We start from the raw sequence: 17074 nt of genomic DNA, 5'->3' as shown, positions 1-17074 counted from the left end.
ACGACTTGTATATTTTATATGTAATGATACATAATTCAATTTTTAAAAAAATCTACCCTAAACATACTTGATAAACCATTTTAGTGTGAGAAATGATAGCTTTGATTATTTATAGGCAGGTGTATAAATGTATATTGCATGTAGTTTGCCTAATATGACTCAACCATTCTCTTAAAATATATAAGTCTCTTTTAAAAATTTATTTTCTTTCATGTAGTTTTCCTGACATGGTGCTTGTACCTATAAACAAAAAAACTGAAGCAACTGTAAAATTTGAACTATTTGAATATCAAACATTTCCTATAATTTATATGTACCTGACAACATTCTCATGGTTGAGCCTTGACAACAGTTTGACTTCTCTTGTAATTTTCTTATTGAACTGTTTACTCTTTGGATTTAATGGAATTCTTTTGATGGCATAGAACCTCCTGTCCAATTTGTTTCTGACCTATTGAAAGGAAACATGAGCTTATTTAAAAAAAAATTCTTTCCATGAGTAAGAAATATCTCTTGAAATTCCAAACTTGGAGGTAATTTTATTTTTAACCTTGACATGAAAGATTATAAAAAGAAAAAGGATTTTTTAGTTGAGTAAAAAAAACCATTTTTTTTTTTAATTACATAATCAAAGAACTTTTTTCTGCACCTTGATGACATCACCAAATCCTCCCTTGCCAAGTGACTTGAGAATCTCGAACTCATTGGTCAGACGCGACTGACCACTGGCCTCGTACGGCGTGATTAACGGCTGCTCCTCATCAGAGGAATCATCATCTGTAAATCGATTAAAGCAACAGTTAAGTCTGGTATGTCAGAATATTTTAAACATACATAAGTACATTGAAAATCTTCAAATTAATTTATTAGTCATAAATCATAAATTTGTGTACTGAACATGCTGAAGTTTTCAAAAAGACGTGCTACGTTAAAGCATGTTCTAAGCATGTACACAAATAAGCAGACAACAAGCAATGCAAGAGACTTCATAATACAACTAATTTGTAAGTGAACATCTGCAATACTGTTTTGTTAGTGGACCTCTTATATGACATTATCTTAAAGGAAGAACTAATTATACTACCTTGTGAGTGGACCTCCTCCTTTGTTTCTGGTTTTGATATTGGCAGGCTGATGGGAAGAGCTGTTTTGATAAAGCTGTGGTCCAGTAACTGGTGAACAGACCAGCGAGTCTTATCATCCTTAATTAGACATCTAAAGGAGGGAAGTAATCAGAAGTAGAGCAAAACTTGTTTAGTATGAACAGGGATATTGCAAATTCACAGATGTAGCAAAGTTATCTTGGATCCCCAGCTTTATAAATCTAACTAATTCCTGATACGGATATAACAAATTACGGATCCGATATAGAGAAGTAATTTCATATGTCCCAGTGACTTCGTTATAACTGAGTTTTACAATATATCTTGTCCATGAACAATAAAATATTTACTTTGTGTTCACATCCCTTGATAATATACATCATGTAATTAATTTGAGAAATCTTGGATAATGACAGTACTACTTCACTACTGACATACTACTAACTTGTTTAAGAAGTCCTGGAAAGATGCTGGGAAATGAGAAGGTATTTCTAGGTCTGATCCCTCTACATCTTCTCCAAGAGCAAGTGACAGCAAAACTATACCCTACAATGGCACAGGCATAGAGTATTATGATACAATAAAATGAAGAAGAAAATTGTTACTCATTCTGATATGTTTGTCATATTTGACTTACATTCTTAAATTTTTGGCATCTTTATGCCACAAAGACAATGTAAATAAAATTCCATGAAAGTTGCATCAAGCATGATTTCTTTTTAGTTGTCACTTATCTGATATAAAGTAAATCATGTTCCATAGATTGTATTCTATAACTTCATGAACTACACCAAAATATATCTACTGCTATATTCTCAGTCTTGGTGATCTGTTTTAGATCTTTAAATTTCATGAACTGTTATTAATGTATTGCTACCAGACTGTAGACATCCCCCTTCTTGGTGGCCCGTCCCTGAACAGTTCTGTGGTCATCAAAGTGGACGCCCGGTCTGGACTGCTCCAGTGTGTAAAACAAATCCGATAACCTACAGACAGACAGACAGTGAGAACATTGTTCATAAACAGCTCATGGTTTCATGTCAGAACAGTTTTCAGTTTTCAATATTTTTTAACTTTCAAATTTTATATGAATTTTTAAAATTTCTCAAATTATTGTTGACATTGTGTAGACAATTGTTAAGTCTGTCATTTATATAAAATTTCATTATGCCATTTTAATAAAATATAATACATGTACCTGTACATATGAAAATACAAAGATAATGCATGATTTTTGTGCACTACTGGTATATTGTATAATTATTTTCACTGGCTACTACACTGTACTTTTCATTTACCTTCTTTCAATACTGTAATCTGCAACTCGGATTTTGCCTGTGGCATCCAAAAAGATACTGGAAGCCTGAAAAGATTTTTTTCTGTGTACATAAGAAATTTATGAAATAGGAAAAAAAATTGAAATACTTAATGTTTCTACTTCTAGCTATCTACCCTGAGACTTTTGTGGACCACGTCTTTGTTGTGTAGACATGCTAATGCCTCCAGAATTTCCTCTGTATGATGTCTCAGATGAGCGACGTGGATCGGACGTTTTCTCCGGATGTTGACGGATAAACTGCTCCCACTGCAGTACTCCATCAATAACTGTAAATAATCAAGTCTGTCAAACTATGGTCAGAAAAATACATCAAAAACAGTAACCAGTACTGCAGATTCCTTAATTTTAGTGAGGAATTTATTATTGAGTAATTTCGCAAGATGCACCACTCACAAAATGAAATTACCCTCTTTTCAATTTTTTCATTGCTTAAAATTACGGAAAACTCTAAACTTGCAAATACCAGTATATGTCTTGAAGTTTGATAACTATGAGTCATTTTGGGATATTAAATACTTGCATTAAAAAGGAATCTATGGTATTAAATCATGACAGATGTTTGCAAATTAATTTAACTTTATAAGAAAAATTTAGAGTTCAAATGTTTTTTCCCTATTTATTACAATGTAAAACTGTATGACTTTCCTTTAGTTGTCTCAGCCAAGCCCCTGAAACCATGACTTGAATAAACTTGAATGTTTTCTGGATGAGAATTTTTAGTGAGATTTTATTAATAACCCAACAATGCATGTTTTTTTGTTTTTACTAATTCTAATCATATTCAATTGAAAAATTCACTTGAACAACTTGAACTTCCTCCACCCGAAGTAGCTTCTAGCCAAATTTGGTTGATATTGACTTTAGTAGCAGTAGTTGGGAAAAAGAAGCAAGTTGACAGAAGCAAGACACTCTTTAATCAGAAGAGATTGGTAAAGCCTTTGGCTTAAGTGAGCTAAAAATTAACAACAAATGAATATGGATAATGGGCAGCCAAATCTGACACTTTAAATTTACTGTTACGTTATGCAATGACTTACAAAGACTGTGATTTTCCCTGGATCTTGTTGATATTTGATGGCGAGGTAATGAACAAGGTTAGGATGGTGTAAGCGGATCAGGGATAGTAACTCTTGTTCAATACTGTGCACCTGATAGGAAAAAATCCAACAATTCACATGGTTAATAGCTTTGAAAAGGTGGTAAATATAATGAAGAGAAAAGCATTCCATAAAAATCCAACATGATATGAAACTATATTTTTACATCTCTGGCATAAAGAGGGTCCATTACAACAAAAGATACCCTAGAGGGAAAATAAGGTAACATGAATGAAATATAGTATGTGACTGATATTGTGATATGTAGTAAAATAATACATTTTTACTGATAGTTTGGACTTTTTGTTTGTGGTTGACATAAAACAATATGACCTACACCTTGATTACAGAAAATACTGTCATTCAAAGAATAAACTCTAAAACTTGAATTTGCTTGGATGCGAAAAGTACAGCATATATTTCTGTTTAATATTTCAGTGCAACACAGTACAGTAAAACATGCATATTGTAAAGTGTCACTTCTAATAACTTGGATTAATTGTATTGTTACCGCAATTTTCTAAATATGATTAAAGAACAAAATACATTTGAAAACTACAAGATATAAAATCACTTTGCCATAAGCATTAATTAGAAAGGTATTCTCTGTATCAATGTCTTACAGTATAAGCATATCACTGTACTTTAACACTCAAACTAAGCCCCTCTACCCCTTTGTCATATGTGCTTTGTATTGGCAGGGTACATAAACTAACCCTTTGTTTGCCTTTTCCCCTCTTTGTCAAAATGGAAGGGGAAAATAGCCCTGTGAAGGGACAAAAACTAACCCACACCTGTTTGCCCTATCCCTTTAGTGTTGGGAGGAGACATTAATTAACCCCCAACTGTTTGCCCTATCCCTTCAGCACTTGGAGGGAACATTACATAACCCCCACCTGTTTGAGACAAGCTGCCCCCTCTTTGTCTTCATCTTCATCCTCCTTTCTCAGAATTTTCTTTCGGCCATAATGTCTCCATTTTAAAACCCACTCTGATATCGTTACAAGTTCACCGGATGTTGTGTCTATTCCAACATACACTGTGTTTCCAGAGGATCCATGCCCTGTTAAAAATACACTTGTAATCTTATGTTCAAATTACAATTTTTTCTCAAAATATGGCCAAAATGCTGTAAACTCAGCATCAAAGACAAACAATCCATCAATTTACAGATCCAGGGGTCTAACACTGAGACCTGCTTACATCTAATTAAAAATATAACTTGATAAGAAAATACAAATAAATCAAACATCCCAGTCACAGTTCTAAACAGTCCAAGATCATAATTACACTCCTAAGTCTCTGATTTAATAAGTATTAGCAACTTTTTTACATGAGCTGTTTCAGGAAACCCTTACCGAGACAGGTTCCTCTATGTACAGTTCTCTCCCCCTTGGTGTTAAATGCCAGGACAACTATGCCCCCCGTGTGATCCTGACAGACATGATCGTCTGGGGACTGTCTGCAGGGTGTACTGGTCCTCCTGAAAAAATAAGATTTTAGAAAGTTTATGTACAGTGAAATCTAAATAATGATGAATACTAAGATTCAGTCATTATCATAAATCTGAGTTTCATGTCCTTGAAATGCAGCCCAACCATATTGAGATATCAAAGTGGGATTATTTATTCTAGTAACAAAGACTGTAACCTTAAACCCAGATAAGATTTCGATTTACTTCATATTCCATAACTTATATATTAACGGTTGATTTAATCCATTCACAACAAATACTTTTTTTCTGAATAACTTATTTTTTGATGACACAAACCTTTGTCTCCTTGGTTTGCTGTCCCTCAGTTCATTGTTGGCGTGGACAATGAGGGGGGAGGGGGAGACAGAGGTCCGAGGGCGGGAGATCTTTCCTGGGGTTCCAACAGGGGAAATATTTGGCACAGAATCTGATGTGGGGGAGGGAGGCACAGAAAGGGGCCTCTCCTCAACCTAAAAAAATAATCTCTTTAAAAATAATGTAAACCTATTTTCATTTAAAAACTTTTATTCATGATGCATCACTTTGAAATCCATCTGTAACTACTATTTTTCATGAATCTATCAATGATTCGCAATAAGAATATTTCTGAGTAAAAGAGGGTCACCATAATTTTCACACATGAATGAAGGTTGGAAAGATGTAAGATTCTTGGTATATGTACTAAAAGTATTTTGGGCTCAGAGGAACATAATTTTTTTTTAAATGAGCAAAAGTAATTTTAAATTTACACATGCACTTACTTGTTTTATCTCCTCTTTTCTCTTCTTGTTCTCCTCCTTTAGAGCTTCTTTCCTCCGCTGGATTTCTATCTCAAGTGTTTGTAGCTGAATATTAATGAAAAGAGAGGAAAAAAGATTTAATATGAACACTTCTTATGGTGGATAGGGTGTCAACAAATTATTTTTTTATCAGCCACCAGATGTAACTCAAATTTCGGGATATGATATCTTAAGCTGTCAACTATCATTTGGCAAAGAAAATTTTCAGAAAATTTAGTTTTAAAATTTGGTCATTTTATCATATCTTTATATGGAGCTCCTCTTCTAAAGGAGACCAAAATAGTCTAAATATGGCCACAACCACCCAGCCCCTTTAAAATATAAAATGGGGTTTGTAAAAGGTAATCAAAGGATATGTCCCAAATGATGGAGAGAGGAATGAATTATAATCAATCATAACACATTGAGTGTACAGTTCTTTCAATTTCTTTTCAATATTGCGGGGACACAGCTTTTATTGTGAAAAATGATAAAAAATGATAACATAATTTGTGAAAATTTTGTGTCACTTATGAGTTTTTACTAAGGTAATTTGTCATGGAAAAAAAGGCATCAAGAAAATTTAGTGTTCTACAGTACTATCAATGATGTTACATCTAGATTTCCTGTTGACTCCCTTTTCTTCTTTGTACAGTACTATAATGTTAATTTGACATTTCCTGTTTACCCCCCTTTTTCCTTTTTCTGCAGTATTACAATAATATGTATAATGTTTCATTTACATTTCCTATTTACCCCTTTTTCTACTTTCTACAGTACTATAATGCTACCTCTGTTCCCTTACTGTGAAATGACTAATTTTCATTCGGGTTAATTTTTGTTGTTTTCAAGGTATGGAGAGACCCACAAATATATGACCATCATGTATTGTAAAATTTCATACACATTACTACTAAACATTGTCCAACCAAAAAATCAAATCCCAACAAACTAGAATTTTTCCTTCAAACCAAGAAAATTTGACCCCTGGAAAATAAGCTATTTCACAGCATTTACCCCCTTTCCTCTTTCTACATTACTATGTTATGTGTAGATTTCCTATTTACCTCCTTTTCCTCTTTCCTCCTCAGCTTCTCTAGTTCTTTCCTTTGTTCCTCTTCCCTCTGTTCCTCCTGTTTCCTCTTGTTTATCATCATCTCATCATAGAAGGATTTAGCCTGGGGTTTGTTGTGTGCATGTAAAAACTGCTGCACGTGCTGGGCTATTTGTAGGAGCATTTCCTGAAATAGGTAAGTGATCAAATTGAAGCACTACTATATAAAAGAAATTCACATCATTCTCTAATAAAATTATCTGATTTTATCCATACTTCTCCTTTGTTTTCTTTAGCTATGGCATCTATTTCTGACTTAAGGTTGGATAGCTGGGATGTTGAAAGACCTTTGGCATTGGTGAAACTTAATTCAGGAACCCTGAAAAAAAAAATTATCACAAGTATAGTTTTGGGGCTTGTTAAAGTTCTACATAAAATTTAAAATAGGAAAATCCGAAATGAAAACAAAGAAGTGGCAAGCTCCCAGTCTGATTAATGCCACCCCAAACACACATACTTTGTTCCTCCTGCTATGTGAATAGTGCTGAACTCAAATAAGGTAAAAGGAGGGGATGGTTTTAGTCAGATTTAGGTAGCCCAGACTTTGATACCTGTTTGCAAGTCAAATTACATTATATTTCCACAGTGGTTTTTTTCCCTCTATTGGTGCTAATAGATTACTCACTCTTCTGGATATCTTGGAGGACATTTAACAAGCAGATCGACCTGTACATGGTTTTCCTCTTGCTGTCCTATGCTCTCTTGTGGCTTGATGGTAATTTGAATCTCAGGAGGCCTGGCAACCTGTGTTAATTTAAGAAATAAGGTATCACTTTTTGAGTTTAACCGGGATGTAAATAAATCATGCATTCATTTTAAAGTTGTTTGCTACTCATCAGAGCAATGGAAAAGGAGCAAATTTGATAAAAAACGTAACTAATATATATTGTTTGTATCTCAAATAAAAAAAAAAAACGGAATGTACAGTACATATGTACATGCATGTGGATAACATTTGAAATATGAGTATAGTGTATAGTTAATTAATACATGTATAACATATGATATTGAAGATTTCTGAAAATAGTTTTCTTCTGTTTTTTGTTTGTTGCATGGAGATGCTATCATTTGCCAGTGGAGAGCTATAAATATTTTGCACTCAAGACCCATGAGCAGTAATCTTTTTTCATACTAACAACTACTGTGACTCGGGGTCTATACGGTATCATCTAAAGGACCGATCTCCACGTCCCGCAGTGGATTTGAACCATGACATAAAAAGGAACTTCTCACTCCGCGACTCTAATATGGTTTTAGAGGATAAAGTAAATAAGGGAAATAAACTAATGTAATTCATTTATGCTGGAAAGCTGTGGCTATGTAAAGGTTACATAAATTAGATTCAACTGCATAGGCTATGAAGAAGACAGCTGAATATATGATAACACTAACTACAAGATATTGGGAAATGTAACAGTTATGACTGACATGCAGAATATGTTTACTAGTTTGTTGCCTTGGGTATGCCAGAGTATCAACGATAGTTGGAAATGTGGGATAAATAAAGCCTGTTCTTCATAAATGACCCAACAAACTTGATAGTGATATATGAATGGTGACAGATGCAGACTCAGGATGTTTTTTTCCCAGGAATGGGAGTCCACATCAAAAATATTTGTACGTGCAAAAGAGTAATAAACTTCCTAAATCCTGAAATGTGAGGGGACATTTTCTTAAGGGGGCCGACTATAGTTTTATTGTGTGAAAACTACAATAGCGAAACTCTTCATTTTTACAACATATATAGATTACATTAACTTCAGTGTACATGCAAAGTTTGGGGGAAATCTACCGTCCAGGTATTTTTGAGGGACCGTCTCAAAATACAGGTACATTTACTATAGGATTATATAGGAAAATGCCAATTTTTAGCACTTTAAAGCAAATTATACAAATACTACAATAGACATTTTGTTCAAACTGTAATATTTGATGAGTAATACTATATTATACAATATATGTAAGAAACACAAAATTCTACCGTCTTGTTACCAGAGGGGGCATCTCAAAATGCAAAAATTTAGCAAATTTTACTATTTTTATAGAGTATTACTAAATATGACGTACACAATGGATTCACATGAAAACATAATAAAAATATTGGAGATATCCTCAAATTTCTATGTTTTAAATTTCAAAAGCGTATGTTTATTACTTTTTCTTTAATAATATTTTTATTACCCCTTTCTTTAAGAACTACAGATTATCATAACGTCAAAAACACACTGCAACGACGTCAACCTACCTATCAATTGCAAAATCGGTTAAAAAACAAGTTATATAAAATTGTAATTATATTTTTATACCTATATTTTCTTAATTTTGTTTAATTTTAATAATTAAGCGAAAAAAGTTGCATTAAAACAGTAAATACGCTTCGTTTTACTATGATGCGCGAAATATTGCGCAATGGAAACTATAGTCGGCCCCCTTAAGTGTATTTTCTATTTTTGTAAGAGGAAAACCGTGTTGGGAGGGGGGGGGGGGGGATATCATCAGGTGTATATTTGGCCAGTTCATCCTCTTTTAAAAGAAGTCTTTGTTCGTTCCGTTTTTATTACATGTACTTTAAATGATGTAACTTCTAACTTACTTCACAATATTACCGATATGTTTTTTTTGCCAAAGCTCAATCAAATTACGATAAAAAGAACAGACTTTATATAATTCATGCAGTTTTCATTTCCATTCAATAGAATAGTCCAGGAAAAGGGTGCAAAGACTTACATGTGACAGTTGGCGCCCTACGATTGTGTCACCCCTAACCTAGAAGACAAATGGACTGATCCAATAGTACAGAAATGCAAAAAAAATGGTCAAGCGCACATGTCTTTAAAGGAACTCACATGAAATAAATAGCCGCATTCCAAAAACTTAAGGAAATAAACACATCAATATATTGTATCAGTAATATGGTTATTTTTCTGCTAACTCAGTAACTATTGTTGTTGAAATGCAGGTAACACAGGCAACAAAATCCGATGATAATCAGCATGCACAAAATTTTGCTGGCTAACTGTGACCTCTTAGCTTTGCTCCTCTGAAATATTGATCCTTAGAAGTGCCTGATGCTGTGACATCAGGCAAAAATGATTTTTAAAAAAAAATCAACAGGATAAATTGAATGCGTTGTACTGTACACACGCCCGATCACTTATGATAACACTATCAAATTAAGTTTATGGTTTATGACTAAACAATTTATAGTCACATAATGAGCTTGTTTTACACAAGTGTTTTGACGGTGTAAATACGCCTTGCTCAAATATAGTTATTTAAGGGAAATAATTAACAAAAAAACAAATTTTAAAATAATACGCACCGTCTCCATATTCTGATTATGACTTACACTTGCAAGCAGATTGCAACGATGCTTACTTCCATTAATTTTAATTAGAAGGACCTGCGTACGTACCTTCCAAGCATCCTTTTCTCTTAGATCCACCACATCACCAGTGAATATCGCCTGCAATGCCTGAAGTTCAAATTCCTGTCTCTCTGAAAGAGACTCCTCTGCCATTGGGCTTAATAACTGTCAACCATTAGGTTGACTTTCATCTTCAAACATATATAAAATGAGAGAATACACAAAACATTGAACAGTTGGCATTTTTTCATTCAAAGTTTAGTCTCGTTCAACCAGACGCTCGGCTGTCTCCGTGAACTCCGACCAGCAGAGAGTCTGGTAAAGAATCACGTAAGCGTTTGTAACCGTCAGAGGGCGCTCTCTTGTTTTCATTTTAAAAATCCTTTTTGTAAGCAAACGTTATATACGTTTCTTCTGCTTGATTCAATCGGAACATCACTCGGCCTTTTCCGTCAAGTCGAGAAAAAACGACTTGACGGAAAAGGCCGAGTGATGTTCCGATTGCGGAGGTTACCTGTCCTTGTAATTCCTAGCGGCAGCGACTGGAATCAAGGGCAGAGAACCAGTGCTATTTACATGATTAAAAATTTTCAGAATCTCGAGCCCGATTTTATTAAAGATTGGTTAACTCGTACCTTGTTTATTCGAGTTTTAATCTTTGAAGTCCGTATTGAATATTATATTGTGTAGAAAATATATAAAGAATAATTAACTTTAAAATATAGTAATCTTACTGGATTTGATCAAAACGATGGTCAGACAATTTTAAACATATAATTTGTTCATTTTTTTTTAAAGGTTTAATTTAATTTCGACTTATTTTCAAGATTTAAATTTTAAAAAAAAACTTTCATAGATACAGGCATACCTCTCTCTTCTAAGCCTTGTCAGGTAGTACTGTACGAAAGAATTTGTTATAAAAGCATGAGTTTATCCTTATTTGGTGTTATTGTTGGTTTCTCAATCATTTACAATAAGATTACCTTTCACTATTATTTAATAATTTGTGTGTACATGTACCTCTAGTTCAGATCCAATTAAAAAACCAAAAAAACAATAGTTAGAATTGTAATATGAATTTAAGTCCAAACAGTCAATAATTTGATAAACATTTTTATTCTGACAAAATTCAACACAGGAAACAACCAGTTTTATCATATTCTGATAATCCTCCAAGGAGAAACCTTAAATTCCTCATAACTGATTGTAGACTCTAAGTTGATCAGAGAAAATAGAAAAAAAATGTTTCTATTTAAAAGTATTAATTGTCTCTTGCACTTTTTCTTTAAGCATGTCGAGCGAATTGTAATAATAAGTAATGCACATTTTCCATTGAACACAGAGTGTCTATAGTAACACGCAGAACCAGTATTGGTAGGATTTCCAATGATCACCTCTTGTGCTGTCCTTTGAAATAAAAGTCTATGCCTTTCTGTTGCTTTGGTGGAGATCCTCTAGACTTTGCACTTCCCTAAAAGTTAAAAAGAAACCCATAAATCATCTAATATAAATGACTGGAACAATTTTTAGATGTGTTAATTTATAAGAACTTCATACCCCTGTTCTCCCTAAAAATACCATTCAACTACCAATTTGCATCCCATCAATTGAATTAAAAAAAATGAAAATGAGAATAATAAAACTTACAGAAGCCTTGTTATAATGGCGACTCCATTCTGGGGCTACATGGACAGGGTTAGGGTAGGTCTCCCCTAGGGTCACCCCCGCCTTCTCCAGGGTCCCCCTACTTAGTGTCCACACAATGTGTACTGATCCTCCATGGATGTTCTTTAATTCAGGTACCCATGTCCTTACATAATCACCCTGAAATAAAAATTACATTGCAATATGTTATCAACACAACATGAACTAAAAATTTGAAATTATTATTCATCAGATATTTTCACCTAAAATGTTCTTTTGATACTGAAAAAGGCCAGGGTCATCTTAAAAAAAAAATAGTTTGCTTGCCATCTTCCAACTTGAGTTAAAAACAATTGGGTAGGTTATAAAAGGGGGATTTATTTTTATTAATACATGTAGACACTTGTGAATATGAAGCTGAGATATTTATTTTTGGGATGAGATAACTTGTGTTGACCTGTTATCCCATCATGTAAGGTACACATTTTTATAAAAGAAATCTTAAGGAAATTAACTGTACCTCACTATCATAATCAAAACCCTGTTTAACGACATTGAACTTTCTGTCTTCTCTCGGGTCATTTCCGATTCCAGCGCTGTATAACCAATTACCATAGTTACTGCACACGTCATGGTCAATCTAGAATTATCAAAATTCAAAACATTTTTACAGATTTTTCAAATTTTATAAATACAATAATACAGATGAGTATACACTGTCAGATATTTTAAAGAAATATACTAATAATCACTAAATAATGTTAACATACCAACATTGACTCGAACCACTCTGCACCCAAACGCCAGTCTAATCTCAGATCCTTTGTCAGAAAACTGGCAACATTCTGTAAAATAATAAATAAAAGACTAATTTACAGATAACATATTTCAGACTTAAGCGCTTATTATGTATAGCTGCATGGACCAGGAATCAAACCTGTGACCAAAGCTTCACTACTAATTAAGGTGCTCTACTGACTGTATATATCATTCCCAAACCATTACACTTCACTAATCACCACCCTACCTGCCTTCCTCTGTTAGACATAAAACCAGTGGCTGCCATCTCCCTCATGTTGGCATCAACAAATGGCACACCAGTTCTTCCCTCTGTAAGCATGAGACAAGTTCTATGTTTTCTAACTTTCGTTTTTAAATAGTTTCAATTTCAATTTCCATTTTCTTTTATTAACTTAAACCCACCTTTCCAAGCATTGAACAGGTGCTTGTCCTGTTTCCACCTGATATTCTTATTTTGGATACCTAAAAAAATTAGTCACTTTTAAAAAGCAATTTTGAGAAGAGCAAATAGTCACAAATTCTAAGTATATAAATGTAAGTAAAGCAGGATACCATACTTACCTCCTTCAAAAAAGATCTGATTTCCATACTTCATGGCTACATATCTGAAATAGTCCCTCCAGATGAGTTCAAAGAGTACCCAGTATGTCGACTGGTTGGCTGTCCTCTCATTCTCATACCGCTTCACCTCCCAGTAAATCTGACGTGGAGACAGTGATCCAAAAGCAAGCCTGAAATCAAGTAATTTGTTACAAAAAGCACTGTAATCCATTGCTAGTCTTATCCCTTTAATTTCAATTATTTATTAATGAAAAAATGTAATTAATTAAGTGATTTAATTGTAAATCAAATGCAAATTCATAAATAAAAATATTTAAATTAATACAGTACATGTATTACTTTTTTTTTTTATCTCACATGGAAATGATAAATTTTCTCATACCAAACTGAAAATTTTGTAGAGTAGTCTGCCCCTAGCATACCATTCCTGGTTTCTTTGTAGGTGGCGATAGCATCAGTGTCCCACAGATAGTGGTGGAGTCTGTCCAGGGCCACAGATTCTCCTCCATGAAAGTCCACCACTGACCGGTGGTCCGGTGATGAATCTTTGGGGAAAAAATTATGGAAATTTGGAACAGAACTAATTAAAAATCAGTGTGATATATATCAATTATTGCTCTGTCAATATATCACCTTGGTAGAGAAAAAATTCAAAAAAAATTTACTGTAACTGCATGACTTGCATATCAGAAGAAAAGAAATATAATAGTGATTTTTTCAGATGAATGCATCTAGCTGTGTTAATGCTTTAAGGGACCATGACACATATGTGTGCTTCTTTTCCACATAAACAATTTTTTGCTTACTAATGGACAGTATGAGAACTCCTTATTACCTTACCTTCTACCCCCAGGTCTTTATTTGTGGGGATATCCCCCTCCTCTACACCTTGTGGCAAAGGCTTGAAAGACTCTGGCATGTTGAGACATTTCCTGACTGGTGCCTGGGCTTCCACCCGCTTCCTGAACTGTGTGTACACATCTGGTGTTCTGCAGACATAAGGACAATGTGCCATTTAATTCCTTGAAAAATGGGGCTTTCATTAACAGTGAAAGCATGTATAAAATTTTGCGACCACTCCTCTATTGAAATTTGCCAGATAGGACAACATTCCTGATCATAGAAAAACATTTTAACAATTGAATTTCCTGAAAGGGGGCTTGAAGTTTTAATCATAATGGCAAGATTTCAAAATAACATCATCCAAATCAGCAAACATGGATATCAAAACTCACTGGGCAGGGGAGAAAGGGAGATCATCTTTGTGATACAGGGTGTGACCCCAGAAAGTTTGAATGTTCACACCACAACATTTCTTGATAGACTTCTCGACATCCACTTCCTCTTGTGTAACCTTGAAAAAAAGAATTTGTAACAGAATATATGTAGTGAGAAAAAAATTGTAGAAATTTTATTTCATAATATGCTTTGCTTTACAAAAAATGCTAAATCAATTTCAGATCTATTAAGCTCCTACATGAAGGAATGCTACTCATTCTTAATATATGAATAATATTTTGAGTAATTTTCGATTCATGAATATACACTGTATAATCATTTTTAAATTTTATGAAAATGAGGCTGATTACTCAGGTAACAAAAAGAAAAGAATACCTCTTGATGGAACACAATGGCCTGAACTGAACTTTGACCCAAAGTGTCAATCATTTTCTTCAGCTCCTCCTCTGGTTTCCCTCTTCTTACAGCAAGACCACTAAAAATTTTTTAATCAAAATTAAAATTAATGTGATTTTGCAGCTCTAAAATCTTCTCATTTAAGGAGCTTACCCTCTGTAAAGACGGGATAACTCTAAATAGATGTATACATGACTCAGTCCTTTGTACATGTAAAATAATCAATCTGTAACTCTAACATTCTAATTTCTAACATTTTGTTTCACATGATTTAATAATACTTCATCAGTTTTTTTAACTTCAATCTTTGTTGCATTCAGGCCAGGTTTATGCCAATCTTGACCACAAAATAATGAATTACACATGTATGAATTTTACTAAAATTTCAAATGGAATAGGACAAGGTAGCTTTCCACGTAAATTTCCAGTGTAATTAAGAAAACTCTATTTTGTCACCCCCCCCCCCCCCCGAAAAAAATGGAGTGGAGTTGATCATAAACCCTTGGCTAGCAAAGATGCTTCATCATCTGCTTGGAAATTGCCCCCCCCCCCCCCCCAAAAAAAATTCTTTCTTGTCAGTAGAAACCCATCCCCCCTTAAGAGTCCATTCCTCAACATTATACTGACCTGCCCTTTAGCTTGAGATTCTTTCTGAGGTCCTGCACACTCTCAATCAGCATTTTAGTCCTATGAGGTCCTGTCTTCGGAAACCCAAAGTGGTAGGTACCTCCAAAATGACGAGGGTCGAATATGTACATTGGTAGGACAAAATCAGCATTTCTGCTGGCCCATTGGAGCACCTGTAATGCAATGAGAGCTTTAATTGATTAAGCATTCAGGTTTTTAAGCTATTAAACTAGAGAAAAGGTTGTAACTGTTTTGATCCTTTGGAAGACTGCAATGATTAATTTATGGTGGGAATTTTTTTTTTGTATCACAGCTACATTCATCTTTGCAGTCAAGAGTTTTCGGTCCACTCCGCTCCCTTTTAAGGCTCAGTGGAATGGGCTGAAAACCCTTCCCTAGCGAAGATGAGCTACATACAATTAACTGAACTTTGGTATCCTGAACAATTAATAATGGATATGATGAAGTGACTTGGAAGTTCCAGCACTTTTTCTGTAAGTATTTAATTCTCAATATCTCAGAACCTCGGATTAGACGGATATCTTGAGTTCTTCCCAAAAACCCATCAGACAACAAGGTTTGTCATTTATAGTTGTTGAGATATGATTCATTAAAACGTGTGGATGGGCTTATTAATTTTTCCTGCACAAAACATCAATACATATAGATTACGAACTTGTTGCCCCCACTACTTCCCCCAAAAGGCCACCCTCTGAACCCCCTCCCTTCATTCCAGGAGCTTAGGGAAGACAATATAATCCCGCTATAAGAAATGCATATAGTTATAAGAGATCTGTAAAATCAAAAAAAAAATTTAAATTCTTCTCTAGTGACTAAGCCGTTTCTTACATCTTGGGTCTACTACTTTAAAAATACCGGTGTCAGAGAGTCTACTCTGACATAGTACTTATTGGTACTAGTACTCGTCACTCAGTTCTTACAAATGCTGCATGACGCACTATAGAATCAAATGCTTCATAAAATGTAATACTTTTATGCATGTTCATACCTCATTGTCATGAATTCGTAAATCATTTCGGAGAAGACAGATTATTGTTTTGCCTCTGCATGCCATGATTTTCGGTTACGCAACCCTAGTTTTTGTTCGTGCTCGGTGTTCTTCGTGGAGAAAAAGAATATCGATCCCGATCAAATTCTGACAGCTTTTTCCGCAACAGTTTATAATACGTTTTACTTTTCAATGTTCAATTGCAAATTGATTGATTCCATAAAATAAATAATTTATTGTTCATTATAGAGAAAAACGTTTAAACATCCAATAATATAAGTGTATGGAGAATGAAAATTCTCAGAAAACAGTGTTTATCAAATTCAAATTAATTACTAAAGTTCTTTTATATTCAATTTAGGGGTTTTCATTTTTTTTTTTGGCAATGAATTTCAATGTATCACTACTTTTAAAAATCTTTATATCTGACATCTTTAGGTATCGTATGTCCTTTATGCTATATAATTATGTACACTTAATAAATTATATACTTGAATAAAAAATTTCGATAAAAAAAAAAACAC

The 17074-nt window shown here is 34.0% G+C and overlaps 1 protein-coding gene across 1 annotated transcript in view; it reads right to left on the bottom strand.

Annotated features, from left to right (window-relative positions):
- Window positions 1–16655, bottom strand: part of LOC134241455 (eIF-2-alpha kinase GCN2-like) — a 33996-nt gene extending 17341 nt beyond the window's left edge. The window contains exons 1-30 of the mRNA XM_062723497.1: window positions 16551–16655; window positions 15542–15714; window positions 14894–14993; window positions 14515–14633; window positions 14120–14268; window positions 13662–13824; window positions 13280–13449; window positions 13121–13180; window positions 12945–13027; window positions 12688–12762; window positions 12438–12557; window positions 11921–12097; window positions 11668–11744; window positions 10322–10430; window positions 9634–9672; window positions 7532–7650; window positions 7123–7225; window positions 6860–7033; window positions 5775–5858; window positions 5311–5483; window positions 4898–5022; window positions 4436–4602; window positions 3480–3590; window positions 2556–2708; window positions 2402–2466; window positions 1981–2089; window positions 1549–1649; window positions 1085–1215; window positions 650–777; window positions 318–451 (exon numbers count right to left, since the gene is read on the bottom strand). Of these exons, the coding sequence (XP_062579481.1) occupies window positions 318–451; window positions 650–777; window positions 1085–1215; window positions 1549–1649; window positions 1981–2089; window positions 2402–2466; window positions 2556–2708; window positions 3480–3590; window positions 4436–4602; window positions 4898–5022; window positions 5311–5483; window positions 5775–5858; window positions 6860–7033; window positions 7123–7225; window positions 7532–7650; window positions 9634–9672; window positions 10322–10430; window positions 11668–11744; window positions 11921–12097; window positions 12438–12557; window positions 12688–12762; window positions 12945–13027; window positions 13121–13180; window positions 13280–13449; window positions 13662–13824; window positions 14120–14268; window positions 14515–14633; window positions 14894–14993; window positions 15542–15714; window positions 16551–16616 (3557 nt within the window). The 5' untranslated portion in view covers window positions 16617–16655. The remainder of the gene's footprint in view (window positions 1–317; window positions 452–649; window positions 778–1084; window positions 1216–1548; window positions 1650–1980; window positions 2090–2401; window positions 2467–2555; window positions 2709–3479; window positions 3591–4435; window positions 4603–4897; window positions 5023–5310; window positions 5484–5774; window positions 5859–6859; window positions 7034–7122; window positions 7226–7531; window positions 7651–9633; window positions 9673–10321; window positions 10431–11667; window positions 11745–11920; window positions 12098–12437; window positions 12558–12687; window positions 12763–12944; window positions 13028–13120; window positions 13181–13279; window positions 13450–13661; window positions 13825–14119; window positions 14269–14514; window positions 14634–14893; window positions 14994–15541; window positions 15715–16550) is intronic.
- Between the last annotated feature and the right edge of the window lie 419 nt (window positions 16656–17074).

The sequence above is a fragment of the Saccostrea cucullata genome, unplaced genomic scaffold (assembly GCF_032062105.1).
Source record: "Saccostrea cucullata isolate Sc308-1 unplaced genomic scaffold, CSIRO_AGI_Scuc_v1 ctg582, whole genome shotgun sequence".
In the NCBI taxonomy this organism is placed as follows: domain Eukaryota; kingdom Metazoa; phylum Mollusca; class Bivalvia; order Ostreida; family Ostreidae; genus Saccostrea; species Saccostrea cuccullata.
Note: the sequence above shows the minus strand (reverse complement) of the source record. Positions and strands in the feature narration are given on the sequence as shown.